General features: G+C 42.6%; 2 protein-coding genes across 8 annotated transcripts in view; one reads left to right on the forward strand and one right to left on the reverse strand.

Moving 5' to 3' along the window:
- CFI (complement factor I) overlaps positions 1–7966 on the reverse strand; it is a 16628-nt gene extending 8662 nt beyond the window's left edge. For 2 of the 4 annotated variants that reach the window (XM_072863036.1, XM_072863033.1), the window contains exons 1-5: positions 7287–7966; positions 5028–6690; positions 3559–3703; positions 2002–2180; positions 878–988 (exon numbers count right to left, since the gene is read on the reverse strand). In XM_072863036.1, coding sequence (XP_072719137.1) covers positions 878–988; positions 2002–2180; positions 3559–3703; positions 5028–5439 — 847 coding nt within the window. In that variant the 5' untranslated portion in view covers positions 5440–6690; positions 7287–7966. Of the gene's footprint in view, positions 1–877; positions 989–2001; positions 2181–3558; positions 3704–5027; positions 6900–6957 lie in introns of those variants that run through there. The other 2 variants (XM_072863035.1, XM_072863034.1) reach the window with 2 other exon arrangements.
- Positions 1–15915, forward strand: part of GAR1 (GAR1 ribonucleoprotein) — a 27893-nt gene extending 11978 nt beyond the window's left edge. For 2 of the 4 annotated variants that reach the window (XM_072863042.1, XM_072863041.1), the window contains exons 3-9: positions 5981–6058; positions 8934–9124; positions 9205–9359; positions 10842–10901; positions 11309–11444; positions 12987–13091; positions 13443–15915. In XM_072863042.1, the coding sequence (XP_072719143.1) occupies positions 8947–9124; positions 9205–9359; positions 10842–10901; positions 11309–11444; positions 12987–13091; positions 13443–13456 (648 nt within the window). In that variant the 5' untranslated portion in view covers positions 5981–6058; positions 8934–8946 and the 3' untranslated portion in view covers positions 13457–15915. Of the gene's footprint in view, positions 1–5980; positions 6059–8006; positions 8347–8462; positions 8747–8933; positions 9125–9204; positions 9360–10841; positions 10902–11308; positions 11445–12986; positions 13092–13442 lie in introns of those variants that run through there. The other 2 variants (XM_072863039.1, XM_072863043.1) reach the window with 2 other exon arrangements.
- The last annotated feature ends 978 nt before the right edge of the window (positions 15916–16893 follow it).

Genomic DNA, 16893 nt, shown 5'->3' on the forward strand with positions numbered 1-16893 from the left:
AAAGTATCCAGATATCCCAATATGATCCAAAGACCACTGAACTCAGTTGAAATAAATACTTCTTTTGATTCCAGGAAGCATTGTTTTCAACCCATACAGCTGAAACAGCACTATTTTGGTCAAGTGGAATCTGAATAAATGTCCTTAAATATATGAAGCCACAGGTATTTATTGTTTTTTTCTAAAATGCCTGTGACTTTGTTTCCACAATTATCAGATTAAATTCACTGACAATTGTAAAACTACAAAATTAAGGTTATTTAGGGATAGTGATGGGATGTGTAACCCACATTACCGTTTGGCACCTGAAACCCAACTTCCGAAAGTATTCTCCTGCATTCAGGTCATGCTAGATCCATTCCTTGTTTCTTATCAAAATTGTTACAGCTAGAATTGCAGATGCTGAAAGAATGACTGCTGATGAACAAGCAATGTGACAGGAACTATTCACAGATATTCTATGGATAATCTTGCATTAGTAATAAATATAAGAGGATTTTACTTTGGTTTAAAGATAGTTCATTGGATAAACAGTGTCTGTCTTTGTTTAATTACAATGGATTTTTCCCAACTAAAAATACATTTTCATTCTAACACAGCTCATTTTTTCGTATCAATGTTTAACAGTCTCCTAAATAATCTCATTGTATTTCCTCATCCTCCAAGGAAATCCAGATTCTCAGAGATCACTTGCCTGCTTCAAAACTATATTATGCCTACTTTTTTTGCACTTGTGTATACATAAACTATGGTTTGATTGCTTTAATGTAGTGACTCATTGGAAAGGAGACTTCAGCTGTTACATCACTGTAAAAATTCTTTGGGGCTGGTTTTCTGCTGAAATGATTTTGAAACAGCTGAGAAAGGAAATTATTACCTCTACAGCACAGTTCATCACTTAGGTCTCCACAGTCATTGATTCCATCACAGGTTTTATTCAGAGGAATGCACTTCTTGTTGACACAATGAAACTCACCATCTGAACAAGCTGTGCAGCACGATGAAAATGAAGTTAGTATGGAAATGTCTATAGGTTCACAGCTGCCCATGGAAATATTCTGCTTGCGCATTTTATTCTATCAGCAGTTTGGCCTATCAACAGTAGGCATTCTTGGGCCCAGTAATGTAAATAGGAGTCTTTTTTTATTGTTTTAATCGCCTTCTCATCAAGCTTTCAATGTGACCACTTATTTTCCTCCTCCAACTTGCAGTAGCCTGGCAAAAGGGAACTTCATTTCTCCTAGACAAAGACTAAACCAGAAATGATCGGTTCAAACCCACTGTAAATGATTCAAGTGATTAAGATGATGGATGTTCCCCCTCCAGAAGGAAGTCATCAAGAGTCTGTGAACTACTTTTGTGGCATATGAAAAACATGAGGCAGTTCATATCTCTCCTAATCAGCAGCATCTCAGGCTGATGCTTATCAGTGCCAAAGAAAGCCCACTACAGAGAATAGAAAGCTGTTAGAAGTCAAAACAAGGAGTTGATTCCCCCTATATCAGTGAGAAACTGAGGAGCCCTGAAACTCCCCAGAAGACATGAGCAGTTCTGCGATAGTCAATGCTTGTCTGGCTACAGTGCTACTAGTGTCCTAATTGATCTCCCTCATAGACAAAGCAGTGCGTAGGAGGTTGTCACCTGTCTCCTCACCAGCTAACCCGGGAGAGACAAGACTTGTGGGATACAATATACCTTGGTACCCTTGGAAGGGATGGGGGAAAAAACAGAACCATGGGTGAAACATATTTACTTTTGGGAAATATCTGTAAAAGTACTTTAGGAGCAACAGTGATTTTCCAAACTCATAAACTGAGTCAAGACTGTCTTGACTCAACACTGCCTCAGTTGTCTTAAAGTCTGCCAAAGGATTATTTAAAAAAATCAAGAGGGTTCAGTGTAGGTTTGCTGTGGCTGAGAGTTCAGCAAACTAGGTCCTAATTAAAATAAACTTAAAATGTAAGAACCCCAAATAGATATAAAACTAAAAAACCTACTAACCTCTGAGATTTTCATGGCACTGGAGGCTAACAAATCCCTCATTAGTATCTCTTGATTTCATCTCTATGTGACATTCAGCAAGACTTGTCTCTAGGCCCCTGCAAGTTATTTGCAGACAGTGCAATGAATTTAAAGCAGATTCTGTGATGCTGGAATTGGCTTGGTAATATTCAGCACCTCTGTGAAGATACAAATAATAATAACAAATTATATCATTTCACAATGGATTATTCACTGCTTTTATTGTTTAGAATTTATATGATTTTCCTCAGTGTTAAGGAATTTTGGTCATGGCTAAGAAAAAGAGCAGACTTCCTATGGAATCATCTAGGGGTAAGTAGGAGATGTTTACTTTGGAACAAAAAGTAAAACAAAGTGCTAATTTTTGCAGCTTGCTGCATAGAACTGTCCCTAAATCCATATGTAGCTCTGTGACAGTCACTGTGTATCATGATGGATAGAAAAGTCTCCTTATGTAGCAAAACTTGTAAGCTCAGATCTCTATCTCTGTGTGGACACAGGTGAGTCATAATTTGGAAACCATCCTGCATGGGGTCAAGTATCCTTGATGCCATCAAAACCAATGCATATTGAGGAAGCTCAGGCCACTGCAAGGCTGGGATTGACAAATTTTATCTCCCTTGGTTTTACCTGAGCGGTATCCTCCTAACAGTGTATGTGTCCCCTACCTTAAAGAAATATGGATCGAGTAAATAAGTAACTAGAGAGGCTTACAATGGGACTCCAGGGCTGAATGCTCTGTCCCAGGACAAACCCTTCTCTGCTATCTAAAGAGATACTGATCAGGACTAGGAAATACTTGCTTCTCACCTAGAGGGGACAATTTAGGGCATTCCAATCGCATTTTTAGTCTTCAGGTAGGGTTGGGGAGGCAGCCCTACCTAAGTTAAATTAGTTGTATATGTGTAAAATTATTATGTACAGGTTGTAGTGTTGACTCTTTATGAGGAGCTGAATGTGCAACTCAGGTCATCAGTGTGGTTGCAGGAAAAAGAACAAGCTCTGTGTGGCTTCAGCCATCCCTGGGGCCAAGGCAGCCAACAGCAGCGGGGGCAAGGGGTGAAGAAAAAAACATGTTCTGGTTCTTGTTAGTCTGGCTGGTGCAAGTGGCAAAACAGCTGTACCCTGTTGTCAGCTAGCGTAAGAAACTTCTCTGCATACAGGTTATTGCTCAGAGCTACTTGGGGATGGTCCATCTATGCACTTCTCCTTACACAGACCTGAGAGAAAACCTCTGCATTGGTCTTCAGCTTTATTTTAAAAGTAAAACAATTATGGTTTGTATAGTTGTAATCTGTAATAGAACACAGAAATCTATGTTTTGGCTTTCACTCTCAGGTGTCAATTTAAGAAGCTTTATCAGAATATTGTGGTCAATATATCGTTCATGAGTTTTCTGTCTGGGTTGACTGTGGTGACTGACCATGGTTGACTGACTTGGTTTTCTTGTTGGCTGACTGTGACTGACACTTATGTAAGCATCACCACTTTTTCAGATCCCTTGCAGTTATCCAGAGGTAAATTCCCCAAACTTACGTTTCATAGCCAAGGTGCCTGCAAGCCACGTTTGCTTCATTCATAGTCCACTCACTATCACATACAAAAATGTCATTCTTTTGATTCACAGGTTTTACTCGAAGCAAACTTGAATCTCCATGGCCCACAGAGATTGAAAATGTTTCTAAAAAAAGAAGAAATTAAAAAAATCCCCCAATAAAATCATATTATATAGATGTATCTAGTGGAAAGACAGCACAGAAACAAATCAGGACTAATTTTGTATTGACAGCCGAAGTTGATATGGAAACAACAGTAGATCAGGAATCAGAAGCTTCAGGTGGTATTCCTGATTTTTCTGAGGATTGACTTCGTGTCTTTTTAGCCTGCCACTTTTTCAAAATATACCAGTTTCAGGACAAATGAGGGTAATGGTTCCTACCACATCAGAGTACCTGGAGGTCTACTGAGGAAAGGTTGCATCTTAGTATAATGACTTTCATTAGAGGACTTTTGATAACCAACCAGTAACGCTTCAAGTAAGATGGCCAGATCCTGCTTCTATTACCTGTGTAGCAAACCTTCCGCTGTTTACAGTGGAGCTAAGGTCCTCAGCTTAACTTAGTGAGGCCGTATAGAGAGCACACCAGGAACACACGGCGGCTATCCGATCCTTGTCAGTGGAATAGGCAGAATTGAATTTTGCCACCCTGAGAGTGATGGGCTGAGCTGCTGCTTCCGTGGGGAAAGGGAGGGATGGTACAGAGACAGAGACTGGGCAGGAGAGGCCTGGGCCCGGCTTGCTGCTCCTGCTGCATTTGGTGCAGGTGGGGCTGGAGGACCGGTAGGAACAGCAACGGCTACTGCTAAAAGAGGCCACCTGCCTAGTTAGCAGGAGCCATTTCTCCCTGCACTCAGATGGAGGTTGAGCTGACAAAGCAGCTCGGTGCGGCCTAAAAAGCAGGCAAGAACAAACAGCTGCTTATCAGTGCACAAACCATCACTGGTTTGCAGGGCAATAGCTTTCTGTTTTGATGAAATCCACAGCATGAAGATGATTGAGGTGAACAGGGCTTACCTTCTCCCCATGCACTCCCACACACACCTCAGCAGCTTGACTCCATTCCTTGGACTCTTGCTCCTGTGAGGTCTGTCCCTCTCCAAAAGATACCTGCTCTGCTAATGTTCTCGGCAGGCCCTCTCCCGGTGTGCCTCCCACCATAGTCAACACCCTGCTTGGAAACCTTTAAGCGCTTTCCTGTGTCTATTTCTTCCCTTTCTACCTGATGATTTGAGCAACCTACCAGCAGCAGGGTGACCTGGGCCTGTCAATCACTTCATGTTTATGAAAATCAACAGATACTTGCTATTTTCAATGACTTCTCATTTTCTGTTTCATGTTCTTACTAGTGCAAGGAAATGAACAGACTTTCTGAGCTGTAAATAGTAAGCATCTCCTTGGCCGCAAATGACTGACTGATACATTTTGGAAAAGGAGGTGTTAATACCTTCAGACATGCATATTCCCTTGTGCAGAAACTTTGCTTTGGGATGTTGGCACTCATAGCTCTTTAGGTGACAGTAAGTATGAAAGTACTTTCCATTGGTAGAACAAACTGAAGAGCCATTTTTTGGGCACTGGTAGGGAAGCTTACAAAGGCATCTTCCCTCCACACATCGTTCCCATGGGTGACAAAAAACTTTCTCGCAGGACTTGTGTGTATATCGGTTGCTTAAGCATTCTTCTATAAGGTACGTGTCTTGCTCAGCTGGTTGGGCAAGCTCAACCTGCTGAAACTGGTTTTCTTCAGCATTAGATGCTGCATTCTGCAAGGCACAAAATAAAAAAAAAGGGAGTAAGACTAGGAACTGCACCAAGAGTTCTGCAGATCCCTTTACTGACCTCAGCAAAGTGTTCATTCATAAGCCTTTTCCTGTGAGCCTTTTCCTACGAGCACAAAGGTGCTAAATATCATCTGTACTGTTTATTCCCTCGTCTTTGGCCACCTCATCTTTCTCAGTTTTTCTGAACATTTTTTTTTTTCTTTTTGGATCATTCACCTGATGTGATCTTCACTCTTACTGGTCTCCCACAAACTTTATACTCTTTACTCTTCAAACATCAGCTGAAGTGCACAGCAGATTGTAAAAATTTTTTAAGCCAATGGTTTATAACACACCACAGCAATGGGATTGTAAGCAAATCAAAACGTAAGGGGACTTGAACAACAGAAAAATAAAAAAAATAGCAACTTGTTTTTTTCTGAGACTTTTTTATTGGCTTAGTTGGCTTTAGGTTTAAATATCACCTGTAAATATTTATGAACTACTTAGAAGCAAATAAAGAAATCTGAAATTAATGATTTGTTTCAGCATGTGACTGCTGAAGTAACAAGTATCTTAAAGAAATTTGAAAATTAAGTGCCCTTCCTTATCAGCTCTTTTCCTGTATCTTGCACAGCAGTGGATTTGCAGTGTGGTTGCTGGTCATCACTGGACTGCAAGTACAGATTCTGACCCTCTGTCTGACTGCCTCTGGGTGAGTGACTCTACACCCGCGTTTGTGCAGCTCTCTGGTGACTCCGTTGCTGGCTGAGTGCTTTTGCTTACTAAGATCTACGGGTGGGAAGGATGTTGAAACATGAAAAAAATATATATGGATGGACTTTGCATAAAAACGGGAGAGAAAAGTTAGTCCCCAAATGTGATTTATCAGCTTTGTGTCAACTGAATAAACAGAGCTGAAGTTTAAGTCCTCGTGAAGAAATCCTGGCCATAGTAAAGTCAGTGGGGATGTTGTTGGGGCAGAATTTAATCCAACAAAACCCCTTTTAATGGTTGTAGAATCTTACTAAATTCTTCTTGCTGTTCTGAGGTCAGTAGAATCCAAACTGTGAACCAGATCTGGCTTGGCATAACTCCCATATTGTACTAGGCGTTTCTCCTGAATAGGAACAAAAGGTGCTGATTTTTATCTAAGGTTTCTCTAAAAGACTCCGGGCGTGCTGAATGCTCAGCCCAGATGGGCTTTCTGGGACACTTCTGCCAGAAGAGATTCCGCAGCAAACCTTCAGGCGGTATGATATACCATGTTGCCACATTAGAAGACTGTAATCTCATTTCTCAAAAAAGACGGGCAGGGAAAACTGCAGCACCTTTGTGTGGTCAACCCTGCTTGCGAATTGGGTTTAGGATAAGGATCATGATTAAAACATTTTCCAGAAGCCTGTTAGCATAAACTCCAGATAGAATCAATACAAGAAAGAGAAATAGCAAGCTTCAAACATTCAAGCTGGGCTAAAACAAATGTATGAAACACAAAGACTATGAAAGGAAACTTAAAAAAAATCAACTGGTTTTGTTTTTATAACAATAAACTGCTTTTTAACTCTTTTTATAAAAATAAGTTACTGCTACCACAATAAAATAAATTCTTACCTCTGATCCACAAAAACAAGAGAGAGACAAGAAAACCAAGAAAACTGGGACCACTCGCATGATGAAATTTTATCTCTCTTTGTAGACAAATTCCTCTGGCTGGGATTATTCTGAATGTCAGTTGTTAGATTTGTGTTTAATTTTTAACCATTAGGAAAATATTTTAAAGTGTGTTTAGAGATAAAGTACAGCAGCCTCAACTATTAACTGATAAATCTGATCTCTCCAAAAGGATCCTGCCTCAATTTAACTGGTTTTACTGTAAGTGCAAGACAAGATAACGAAAGTAAAGCCCTTAATGATGAAAAGGAAGCACTAATTAAGGATACACATTTCCTTTCTTTTGCCAGAGGAGACCGATCGAATCATCACGCTGGTTCTCCTGATTGCAGGCATTCATCTTTGCCAGATTATTGTAAAAGATAAATGTGTTTTTATGTAGGAGATATGTATGTCTTCATATAATATGGAGAGAAACACTCGTATCCATGTAACGTCCATTATATACTCAGCTGGATTACAAGCTGGTATTGCACGATTTGTATAGAGAATTTTCAAGTATCTGACAAATGCTTGAAGTACTGGGCGTCGGTTTCCAGCAAAACTGTAATTAACGCCCGCAGGACCACACCGGCCGCCCCCCGAGTCCCCGCGCAGCCGAAGGCCGCAGCAGCCCGCTCCCCCGCCCCGGGCCAGGGGGCTTGCAGGGAGAGGCACTCGCTCTTCCTCCTTAGTAGAGCTGCCAGGCGCACACGGGCACCGGTGCTCGGGGCTCGCAGTCTGACGATCCCGTGCGCCCAGACCCACACCAGGGCTCCGATCAGGGTGCAGACCGGCGTCCATCGGGCGGAGGCCGAGGCGGGAGACAAGAACGGCCGAAGCGCCGGCCGACGCGGAGAGCAACGCCGCCGCCCCCGGCGCTTACCGGCTGCACGCCCTCAGGTGCGGGCCCGGGGCGGTGCCCAGCGGCCTCCGGCCCGTCCGGGCACAGGCTACAGGCGCGGAGGCGGGCCCGGGGAGCGCCGCCGGCTCCCACGCACGCCCAGCCGGGGGCGGGGAAGCCCGCCCCGCCGCGAGGCTCCCTGGGCGCCTCGGCCCCTCCTGCAGCCTCTGTTTTACACGGGGAATCCGTACTTGCGAGCGGCGCGGGCCGCCCGCCGCCGGCCGGCCGAGCCAGCCGTCTGCCCGGCGACAGCGGCGGCCGCTCGCTTGGGACAGCGGGAGCTGCGGCGCGCCGGGAGGACGGCCTGCCGGGGGCTCCTTTTGCGACGGTGCCGGTCGGAGGTGCCGTTTCACTTACGGCAGGCAGCCTCCTTTCCGGCGCGTGGGCGGTTTCCGCTGCTGACGCAGGCGGCCGCGGGTGGCGAGAGGGACGGCGCGCACGTGGAGGTAGGCTGGGTGGGAGGGGGCGCAGAGCCGTTAGCGGCCGTTGGTCGTTCCTCAGCGCCTGGTGCGCGCTGCGGGCGGGGCTGCCGCCCCTCCTGCCCCGCAGCCCTCCAGGCCGGTGGCAGCCCTGAGGGAGGGCCGGGCCGAGGTCCGGGGGCGCGGGGGAGGGCGCCCTTCGCGGGGATCCCCATACCCAGGCTGCAGGCGGTGCCCCGTGGGCCCCGTGAAGTGCCTGGAAAAGGCGCTGTGGATGTGCGCCGAGTGTGTTCTCGCTTTGTGCCGCTCCTTCGCGGGGCTGGCGCCGGAGGGCTGCACAGTCTTCTCCTGGGGCTGGAGGCTGTCGCGTTCAGCCCTCATACATGTGAGTGGAAAACATGCCGCCGCTGCTAGTCACTTTTTGCAGGTAGGCATTGCAGTGGATGACATCTTAGGTGTAAACTGGATTTTTCATGTGGCTGCATGTTTTTAGTGAGGACTGAAACGGCTAACCATTAAATTTACAAACAAGGCTGTCAGGAGACTGTAATTTGTACAGCAAATCAAACGTGAAGTATTTTTTACATCTGAACTCATTTTTGTCCACAATTTAGGAAGTAGTAGAGAATGTCTTTTCGTGGAAGAGGAGGTGGAGGAGGAAGAGGAGGTGGCTTCAATCGTGGAGGAGGTGGCGGTGACAGAGGTGGCTTTAATCGTGGTGGACGAGGTGGCTTTGGACGAGGAGGTGGAAGAGGAGGCTTCAACAGAGGCGGATATGACCAGGGGCCTCCAGAAAGGGTAGTTTGTAAGTTATGTGAAGAGATTATATTTATTTAATTTAGAATGACTGCTCCAGATCTTTAGCTTGTTTGTTCTTTATTTCAGTATTGGGAGAGTTCATGCATCCGTGTGAAGATGACATTGTTTGTAAATGTAAAACAGAAGAAAACAAGGTGCCTTATTTCAATGCCCCAGTGTACTTGGATAATAAGGAACAGATTGGCAAAGTGGATGAAATCTTCGGACAGTTGAGAGATTTTGTATCCTTCAAAAAAATGTGTGATGAACAATATTTGTTTTTTAAAGGCTGATTGATTATTAAATGGACTTTTTCTAGGATTTTAAAATAGCTCAAGGCTTGGCTACCAGTTAGATGTGAACAGTCACAAGTCTAGCTGCAACTGTTCGTGTCAGTAGGTGCCTCATTCACATGAAGTGCCTATCTTAAAGCTTTTTCAATATGACAGAGTACCTTATGTCAGGCAGAGGTTTTCAGTCAGTACCAGTACTGGCAGATGTCTTTTGGATCCATGGTGGTTCGAGATGTTACTTTTTCTAGCTACCTGACCCAATTTTCTGCTATAGGTTACTCACCTATAGCAGAGTTGGATCAAGGGAGTGGGTTTTTTTTAATGCATTAGGGGACCTTGCTTGAGCTCCAGCTTATTACTTAATTATAAAGGTGAGTTTATGCTAGGATGTCCTATTGCTCATGTCCAGCTTATTACGTAAACTGCCAATAAAAGTGGGGCTGTGCTAGGACATCCTCTTGTAAAGCAAGCTTGTTGAGACAGAGGCACTGGGTCCATTCTGTTGTCACTGCCAGATTGACAGAATCCATGACAAAAGCGAGAGAACTGGGGGAGTAACCCTGTAACATGCCAGTAAGACTTAGCCTGTGTTGGTTGGTTGAGCATCAGTAACTAGCTGCATGCATTTTTCTCTCCCACGTTAAATGTGAAGTAAAAGGTGCAGGTTTAAGTCACTCTCGCGCTCTGAATGTATTAACTGGCGGATTTACTTTTTGTATCAGAATTATTTGAATTTCGGAAACTTGTTTTCTTCCTACAATAACATATTAAGAAAATATGTTACTGGCTTTTGCAGCTCCTTGTTTCCCCATTTAATCTTGAGTTTTAATTAAGCAGAGTTGGCCAGCAGCTCTTTTTGATCTTAGGAACCGCGTACCAAAGTCCTTGCATACTGGAGAGCCAAAGGATTCGTACAAGGCTGCGTATGGAATTACAGAGAGTGTCTACCACTTCACTGTAGGGTGAGCCTGGGCATGTAGTTGGTCCAGCAGTCCCTGCTGGCTCTTACCTTTCCACAGCCAGTTCACAGCAGCACTAGCAGAGCCCCTGCAGCATGTAAATTGTTCCAGATAAGCCTTGAGGTCACCCTGGGGCTAAAGGGGTCATCACTTGCTATACAGATCTGTTTCTTTACAATTATGTTTTTATGTACTCTTTCCACTGGTGTGTTCTTCCTTATGCCTTAATACATGGAAGGAGAAAATTATTTTACTACAAAGTACCGTATTTGTAACTATGAAAAAACCCTGAAAAAAATTGGAAATAGTTTCTCCTGATCTTTTAGTTGTAATTTTTCATTTGCGGTGCTGATGTTTAGCTTCATTTATAAGATGCTAATTTAGAAAATGTCTGAATGTGTCTTTCATATAATAATAAAAATCACAATTTCTAATGTTTTATTCCTGCTATGTTCCTTAAAGAAACTAACAGTATTTTTCAGTGAAACTGTCTGAGAACATGAAAGCCTCTTCATTTAAAAAAATGCAAAAGGTTAGCCAATCTCAATAACAGAATTCTACTGTATGTCATCAGTTAGATAAATCTACTCTATTGTCATCAGATAACAAAAGCTTTATTAAGTTTTTGTTAACTTTAAAAGCTAGTTGTCCTTTGTAAACATAAGTATTCATTTCCTCTTCCTTTTCACTTTTGTGTCTGCCATGTTCTTCCTTCTCCCCACCCCACAAAAAAAAGTAACAAATGAAACCCGTGCAAATATCTATATTTTAATAACTTTATAACACTGATTTATTGCTTGCTTGCTTTATTTGGCTATTTGCAGAGGACAATTTGACATAAAAGCTTAAGACCAAATTGTGGGTATTTGTAGAGAGAGATATTAATGTGCTCCTTTAGCCTTGGTATTTTCGAAGCCTAATGGAACTCTGTTCCTACAGTTTTACATTGATCCAGCAAAGCTGCTACCCCTTCAGAGATTTTTGCCGAGGCCACCTGGAGAAAAAGGTGCTACCAGAGGAGGTGGTAGAGGAGGACGTGGTGGTGGACGTGGAGGAGGAAGAGGCGGTGGTAGAGGTAAGATCCCAAGAACGGAAGCTGCAGAGTGTTGGTTTTTTTTGATGTGGGGTGGGTTGTTTGGTTTTGGGTTGGTTTTTTTTTTTTGTGTGTGTTTTTGGGAGGTTTTTTTTGTAAAGCTGCAGTGGAGTACTTGAATATCAACAGTTGTATTGCAAAGAAAAATGTTACGCATATTTCTGTTTGACTCAATGCAAGATGCAGTGATATCTTTCCAGTGGCAGGACCTAGGCTTCTGTAGCTAGCTAAATAATAGCCCCAAAGCATAGGGAGGAGACTATGCTGATTTATAACAAAGACAGAAAGCGTGACTTATTAAGCAAACTTGTGGTAAAAGGCTATAGATATACACACTCGAAACTGCCAGTGAAAGCTGTATTTTTAGTATGTTCTAAAAATCTAGTTTGGACAAAATACTTGAAATGCAGTGTTTGAGAGAGGGGTGAATGACCTGGTAGATCTCATCCTTCTTTGCTTTTTGAACATTGTCTGTGATGTACTCCTGTCCTGGTTTCGGCTGGGGTAGAGTTGATTTTCTTCCTGGTGCTGGTGTAGTGCTGTATTTTGGATTTTAGTATGAGAATAGTAGTGATGGCAGGCTGATGTTTTGGATGTTGCTGAGTAGTGGTTGCACTGGTTGTGGACTTTTCAGCTTCCCATGCTCTGCCAGGTATACAGGAGGCTGGCGGGGGGGGGGAACAGCCAGGATGGTTGATCCAAACTGACCAAAGGGCTGTTCCATACCATATGATGTCATGCTCAGTGTGTAAACTGGGGGGAGTTGGCCGGGGGGTGGCGATCATTGCTTGGGGACTGGCTGGGCATTGGTCGGCGGGTTGGGGGGCAGTTGGGTCACTGTTGTGTGTGTGTCCCCCCCCGTCCCCCCCCCCCCGGTTTTTATTCCTCTCTCGCTCCCTTGTTGTTTTCCTTCTCATTGCAATTTGTTGTTGTTGTTGTTATTTTTTGTTCCAATTGTCGGACTGTTCTTGTCTCAGCCCATGGGTTTTCTTGCTTTTGGTCTTCCAATTCTCTCCCCTGTCCCGCCGGGGTGGGGGGTCGGTGGGCGGGAGCGGCGGCTGTGTGATTGCTGACTGGGACTAAACCACAACTCCTCAATTAAACCTGAAGTTAATTTTTTCTTACATCGCAGTTTCTTGACTCTTTTTCCCTACCCTGCCCCTTTGCAGCAAGGCACAATTGTTTCAAAGTTTTTTTGTTTTGTTTGTTTTAATGTTCTGTTGACTTGTAATTAATTGATAATTAATTTTTTGCTCTCATGAAATAAGTTTATCTTGGAGTTTTGTTAGTGTCTTTAGTATTTCAGACATTGTATATCAGATATTAAACAATACCTAAAATGCTGCAGATGGTCCCTAGAAGAGACAAGGTACTATTAAATGACATAGTAACTGTCCAGCAATTGAGTTTCTGGTTTTTTTTGTTGTTGTTCTTTTCCTTTCAGAAGCTGTCAATGAAATAAGTTGTTATGCATAGCAAAGAATTTATACGCTCCTCAAAGTGTAATTTCTTTCCTATGTTTAGGAGGATTTGGAGGAGGAAGAGGTGGAGGAAGAGGAGGAGGAAGAGGAGGAGGATTCAGAGGAGGAAGAGGTGGAGGAGGAAGAGGTGGTGGAGGAGGCTTTCGGGGTGAGTGTGTGGTTTTTGCATTTCAGTAATAAGAATGGCTCCTGATTTCTAAAGCTTTTAAATATTAAACAGAATGTTGTATTCTTTAATCTCTTATAGATGTTTATAGTTTTATGCAAAATGTTTCTGTGCGTCACAGTAACTACCTTAAACTGAAACACAGTATTCTGCATTTTTTGATGCTTGTGTAAGACCATGCTAGTTTTTTGCATTCAAAAAGGACTGTGAGAACAGATAATGATAAATTATTTTATTCTATCGACTCATTTAGTGTTATGTATATAATTTATTTGCTTTAAATGCATCTAAGATGTGAATTGTTTGGTGTATTTTTCTTCCCTCTTAAAATAGGAAGAGGATATTAAAAACAGAGCCACAAGTATCTCCCCGCTGTCTTACTGTATCAGCTGCAGAAGTGAAGAACAGGAAAAATTTTTGTAAAGGACCCTGAAAAAGTACTTTTTATAAAGAACTTGAAGCTGTGAAATGGCGATTGTTTTTACACTTAATGACTGTTGATCGACACATGAGTGTAGCCCCACGTGAAGAACTGAAGACTGCTTAGAATGTACTTGAACTTTTTTAACTAAGCCAGGATTCAATGTTGTTCTTACACTGTTTGTTTGTGACAAGTGACATAGTCAATGCTTGACTTCATGTTGGAGTTTGGCGTAAACAATCAATTGAAATGTTTTTTTTTTTAAAAAACCCTCATGTTCACTACATGCACATTCGTCAGTATCAGCCTTTTACTGTGTGTGACTGATGCCTAGATCTCATCCTCTTTTTATATTGAATCTTCTGGGTTGCTCTAAAGTGGACATGCCATTTAAACAACCTTTGTGAACCTCTTTTTACAAACTAAACTTCAAAATTTTGTGTTGATAGAATTTTTTGATACATAATAATGTATTAAAAGGAAAGGAAGATAGCAAAGGATATTTTGTGGATTTTTCTGTATAAATCTCAGTGAAAACCAAAGGCATTGAGACGTGTTCTTCTTAGAAGCTGCTATCTAATGAATAAGACAAGGTTAATACTATTCTTAAGTTACGTAGTTGTATCAAATTACACTGATACTAAAATTGCTAAGGGTTTTTAACTGCCCCCACCTTCCCCTTAGCCTGTTTCTCTTGAGGTTTTGATGTCCTAGCACCACACTCTGTGATGCTCTGAGCTTGGGTAGGGCTAAGGTTAGATAGCCCATCATAGGGCTCCTCTGTACACAGTGCTTTTCGTTAAGTATTGCTTAAAACAGGCATGAACAGACTTGTGCAGATTTGGTCTCTTTAATTGAATGCATTATGAGGATTGTTGAAAAGCTAGTAACTGTCTCTTCTTAAGGATGGAGGAGAACAGGGTGCTTCTCTACTCTTTAACTTTGGAAATAAAATAAGAATAGAAAAGTAGAATCTCCCTGGATTTAATCCAGAGCCAGGAGTCTGTTCACAAACTCTCATACCAAGCACTTTTAAGAAGAGATCTGTAGAATAATGTACATGAAAGTATTTTGAACATCTTGTTCAATGTGGAAAGTAGTACATTTCAGAATTGATCGTACTGCTATACTTTTTAAATAATGAATGCAGTGACAGGCAAATGAGTTATATTAGCTGTCAGCTTAATGAAAAAAACCAGGTAATTTGTCAGCACCAGGATTGGACAGTTACTGGTCATTTTAACAAAGGTGACTGTTAGTTTGAATAATCTCTGGAACAAAACTTGAAACAAGGTAGCAAAACAAATGTTCAAGAATTCATTTAAGTCTGAACAGATGCTGCATAGGGCAATAGATAAAAATGTTCTTCAGCTTAAAAAAAAACAACCACAAAACATTGGAATTTCTGCTAGATCTGCTTTTGTGAGAAGAAACTGAGTCTGCTGTTCAACCGCAGCACAATCAAGAATTGAGAGATACTGATTATTTTCCTGGTATTGCTACAGACTCCAGAAATCCAGACCTCTGAAAATGTTTAGACTTTTGTTGCTGTGTATTGCTAGGCCTAAGTGACTTAAGCGCTCTGACTTGAGGCATTGTAGAATTGCCCTTTATCTAGACAAAATCCTATGCAAGTCGTTGCATCTCTGGCATACCACATTGCAGTTGAACAATACCAACCTACAGTGAATCTGGAATTGTCATTACTTTTGTCATATTTGTAATTGCATCCTCTGCTGTGCTGTTTTTCTTCACTGATGCTTCAGTAGCTAGTTGTGGGTAGCTAACTTGGATCATTCCTTATTCTTCTGGGTTTGGAAGACTAACATAACACAGTCCTCACTCTTACACCCAAATTCATGCTCTGCTTTGCTATTCTCAATGCGTGCTTTAGGGACACACTTTTTCCCAGGATATCAGAAGACGGTACTGCCATCACCTTTGAATTGCATGATGTGACAGCTGATGTTTCAATTGCAGGAAGTACCATCTTGCAGCCTAGGACAAGAAGCATATGCTTTGAATCTCACAGCAGATGGAGCAGTGAGTCAGCCTGAAGCCGTTGCAAGGCCAAAGCAAAGACTTTTATGTATGTGCGGAGGGGTTAAAGAACAATACCCATTGCAGCTCTAGAGGGAAAATCGGCCTCTTGATTATAGGGAACTAGATTGCAGTCCCAGTTGAGAAATGCATGAGGAGCATTACAGCATGCCCTACGCATACAAACAATGTTGTATGGGATTATCACAAATACTCAGAGAAAATTTATAATCTTAGATCTTTGTGGAGGTTGTAGGACGTTCAGATGCTGATGGAAGAACGTCCGTAGTGATTGGGTGTGAAATGAGCTGCCATATGAGTGCCTGGACATGTCTGCCATGTGGTGATGCCTTTTTTTTTTTTTTTTTTTTTTCTTCCCAATCTGGGGAAGGGTCATGTTTGGCAAGGCCCATCCAGTCACTGTTCTGCCTTGTCTTCTCTATGCCATGGCATGACCCTGCCCTCCTAATGCAAGTAGTCGCTGACTGTAATAGATGTTTCTGTAATATACAGGTGTTTCTGTAATACAGTTCTGCTAACTGTAACACAAAATTCAGTGTCTTAATTTTTTTAAGACATGTCTTATCTGCAGTGTAATGCTGCAATTAACTAAAATACAGGTTCTCTAGTTTTATGTGACACCTTCCTCTCTGTCTTGAACTTTTTATTCAAATGCTATCTGTGATTCTGTCACTGTGCTCCTGATGCTAGTAAGTGAAATGTTCGAGTTTTATGTATGTGCTTACAGATATCCTAGGCTTTTTCTGCAGAGAATAGGAAAGGTGGGCTCACCAGCACCCTGACAGAAATAGGTATGTTGGCAGAAATGGGAAGCTTCAAATAGCTGTAGTGTCTGGGGAAAAAAAGTCACAGTGCAGTCTGAAGTGAGGGGGGTGGGGGGAAGGTGTTAGTGGCAGTGTAGGCTCTCGATGACAAGCCTGGTGTTCCCTGGATTTCCCCTTACTGGCAGCCTTTGGGGCAAATGGCTGGGCCACCTAAAGAACTCACCTGCCACCTGCTCCAGCAGTGCAAAGGGGGTTGCTGTCCTGCAGTATTCCTCTGAAGCTCAGGAAGAAAGTAGGCTTCAGTGCACCCCGCCCAGGACACAGCAGTAGTAGTGTCACCTACCTGCCTCCTTGCCCACTTGACAGTGGCTGCATGTGCTCACTTGGCAGAGACAGAGCATTCAACGACCAAGTCCCATTTTCAAAATGTGGTTGCAAGTGAATGTATTAGCCACTGCAATATTTGACCCATACATAGGGTCTGACTTTCAGCTGATTTTGAAAATCACAGCTGGGAAATCACTAGGATCAGATTGCT

The sequence above is a fragment of the Ciconia boyciana genome, chromosome 5, assembly GCF_034638445.1.
Source record: "Ciconia boyciana chromosome 5, ASM3463844v1, whole genome shotgun sequence".
In the NCBI taxonomy this organism is placed as follows: Eukaryota; Metazoa; Chordata; class Aves; order Ciconiiformes; family Ciconiidae; genus Ciconia; species Ciconia boyciana.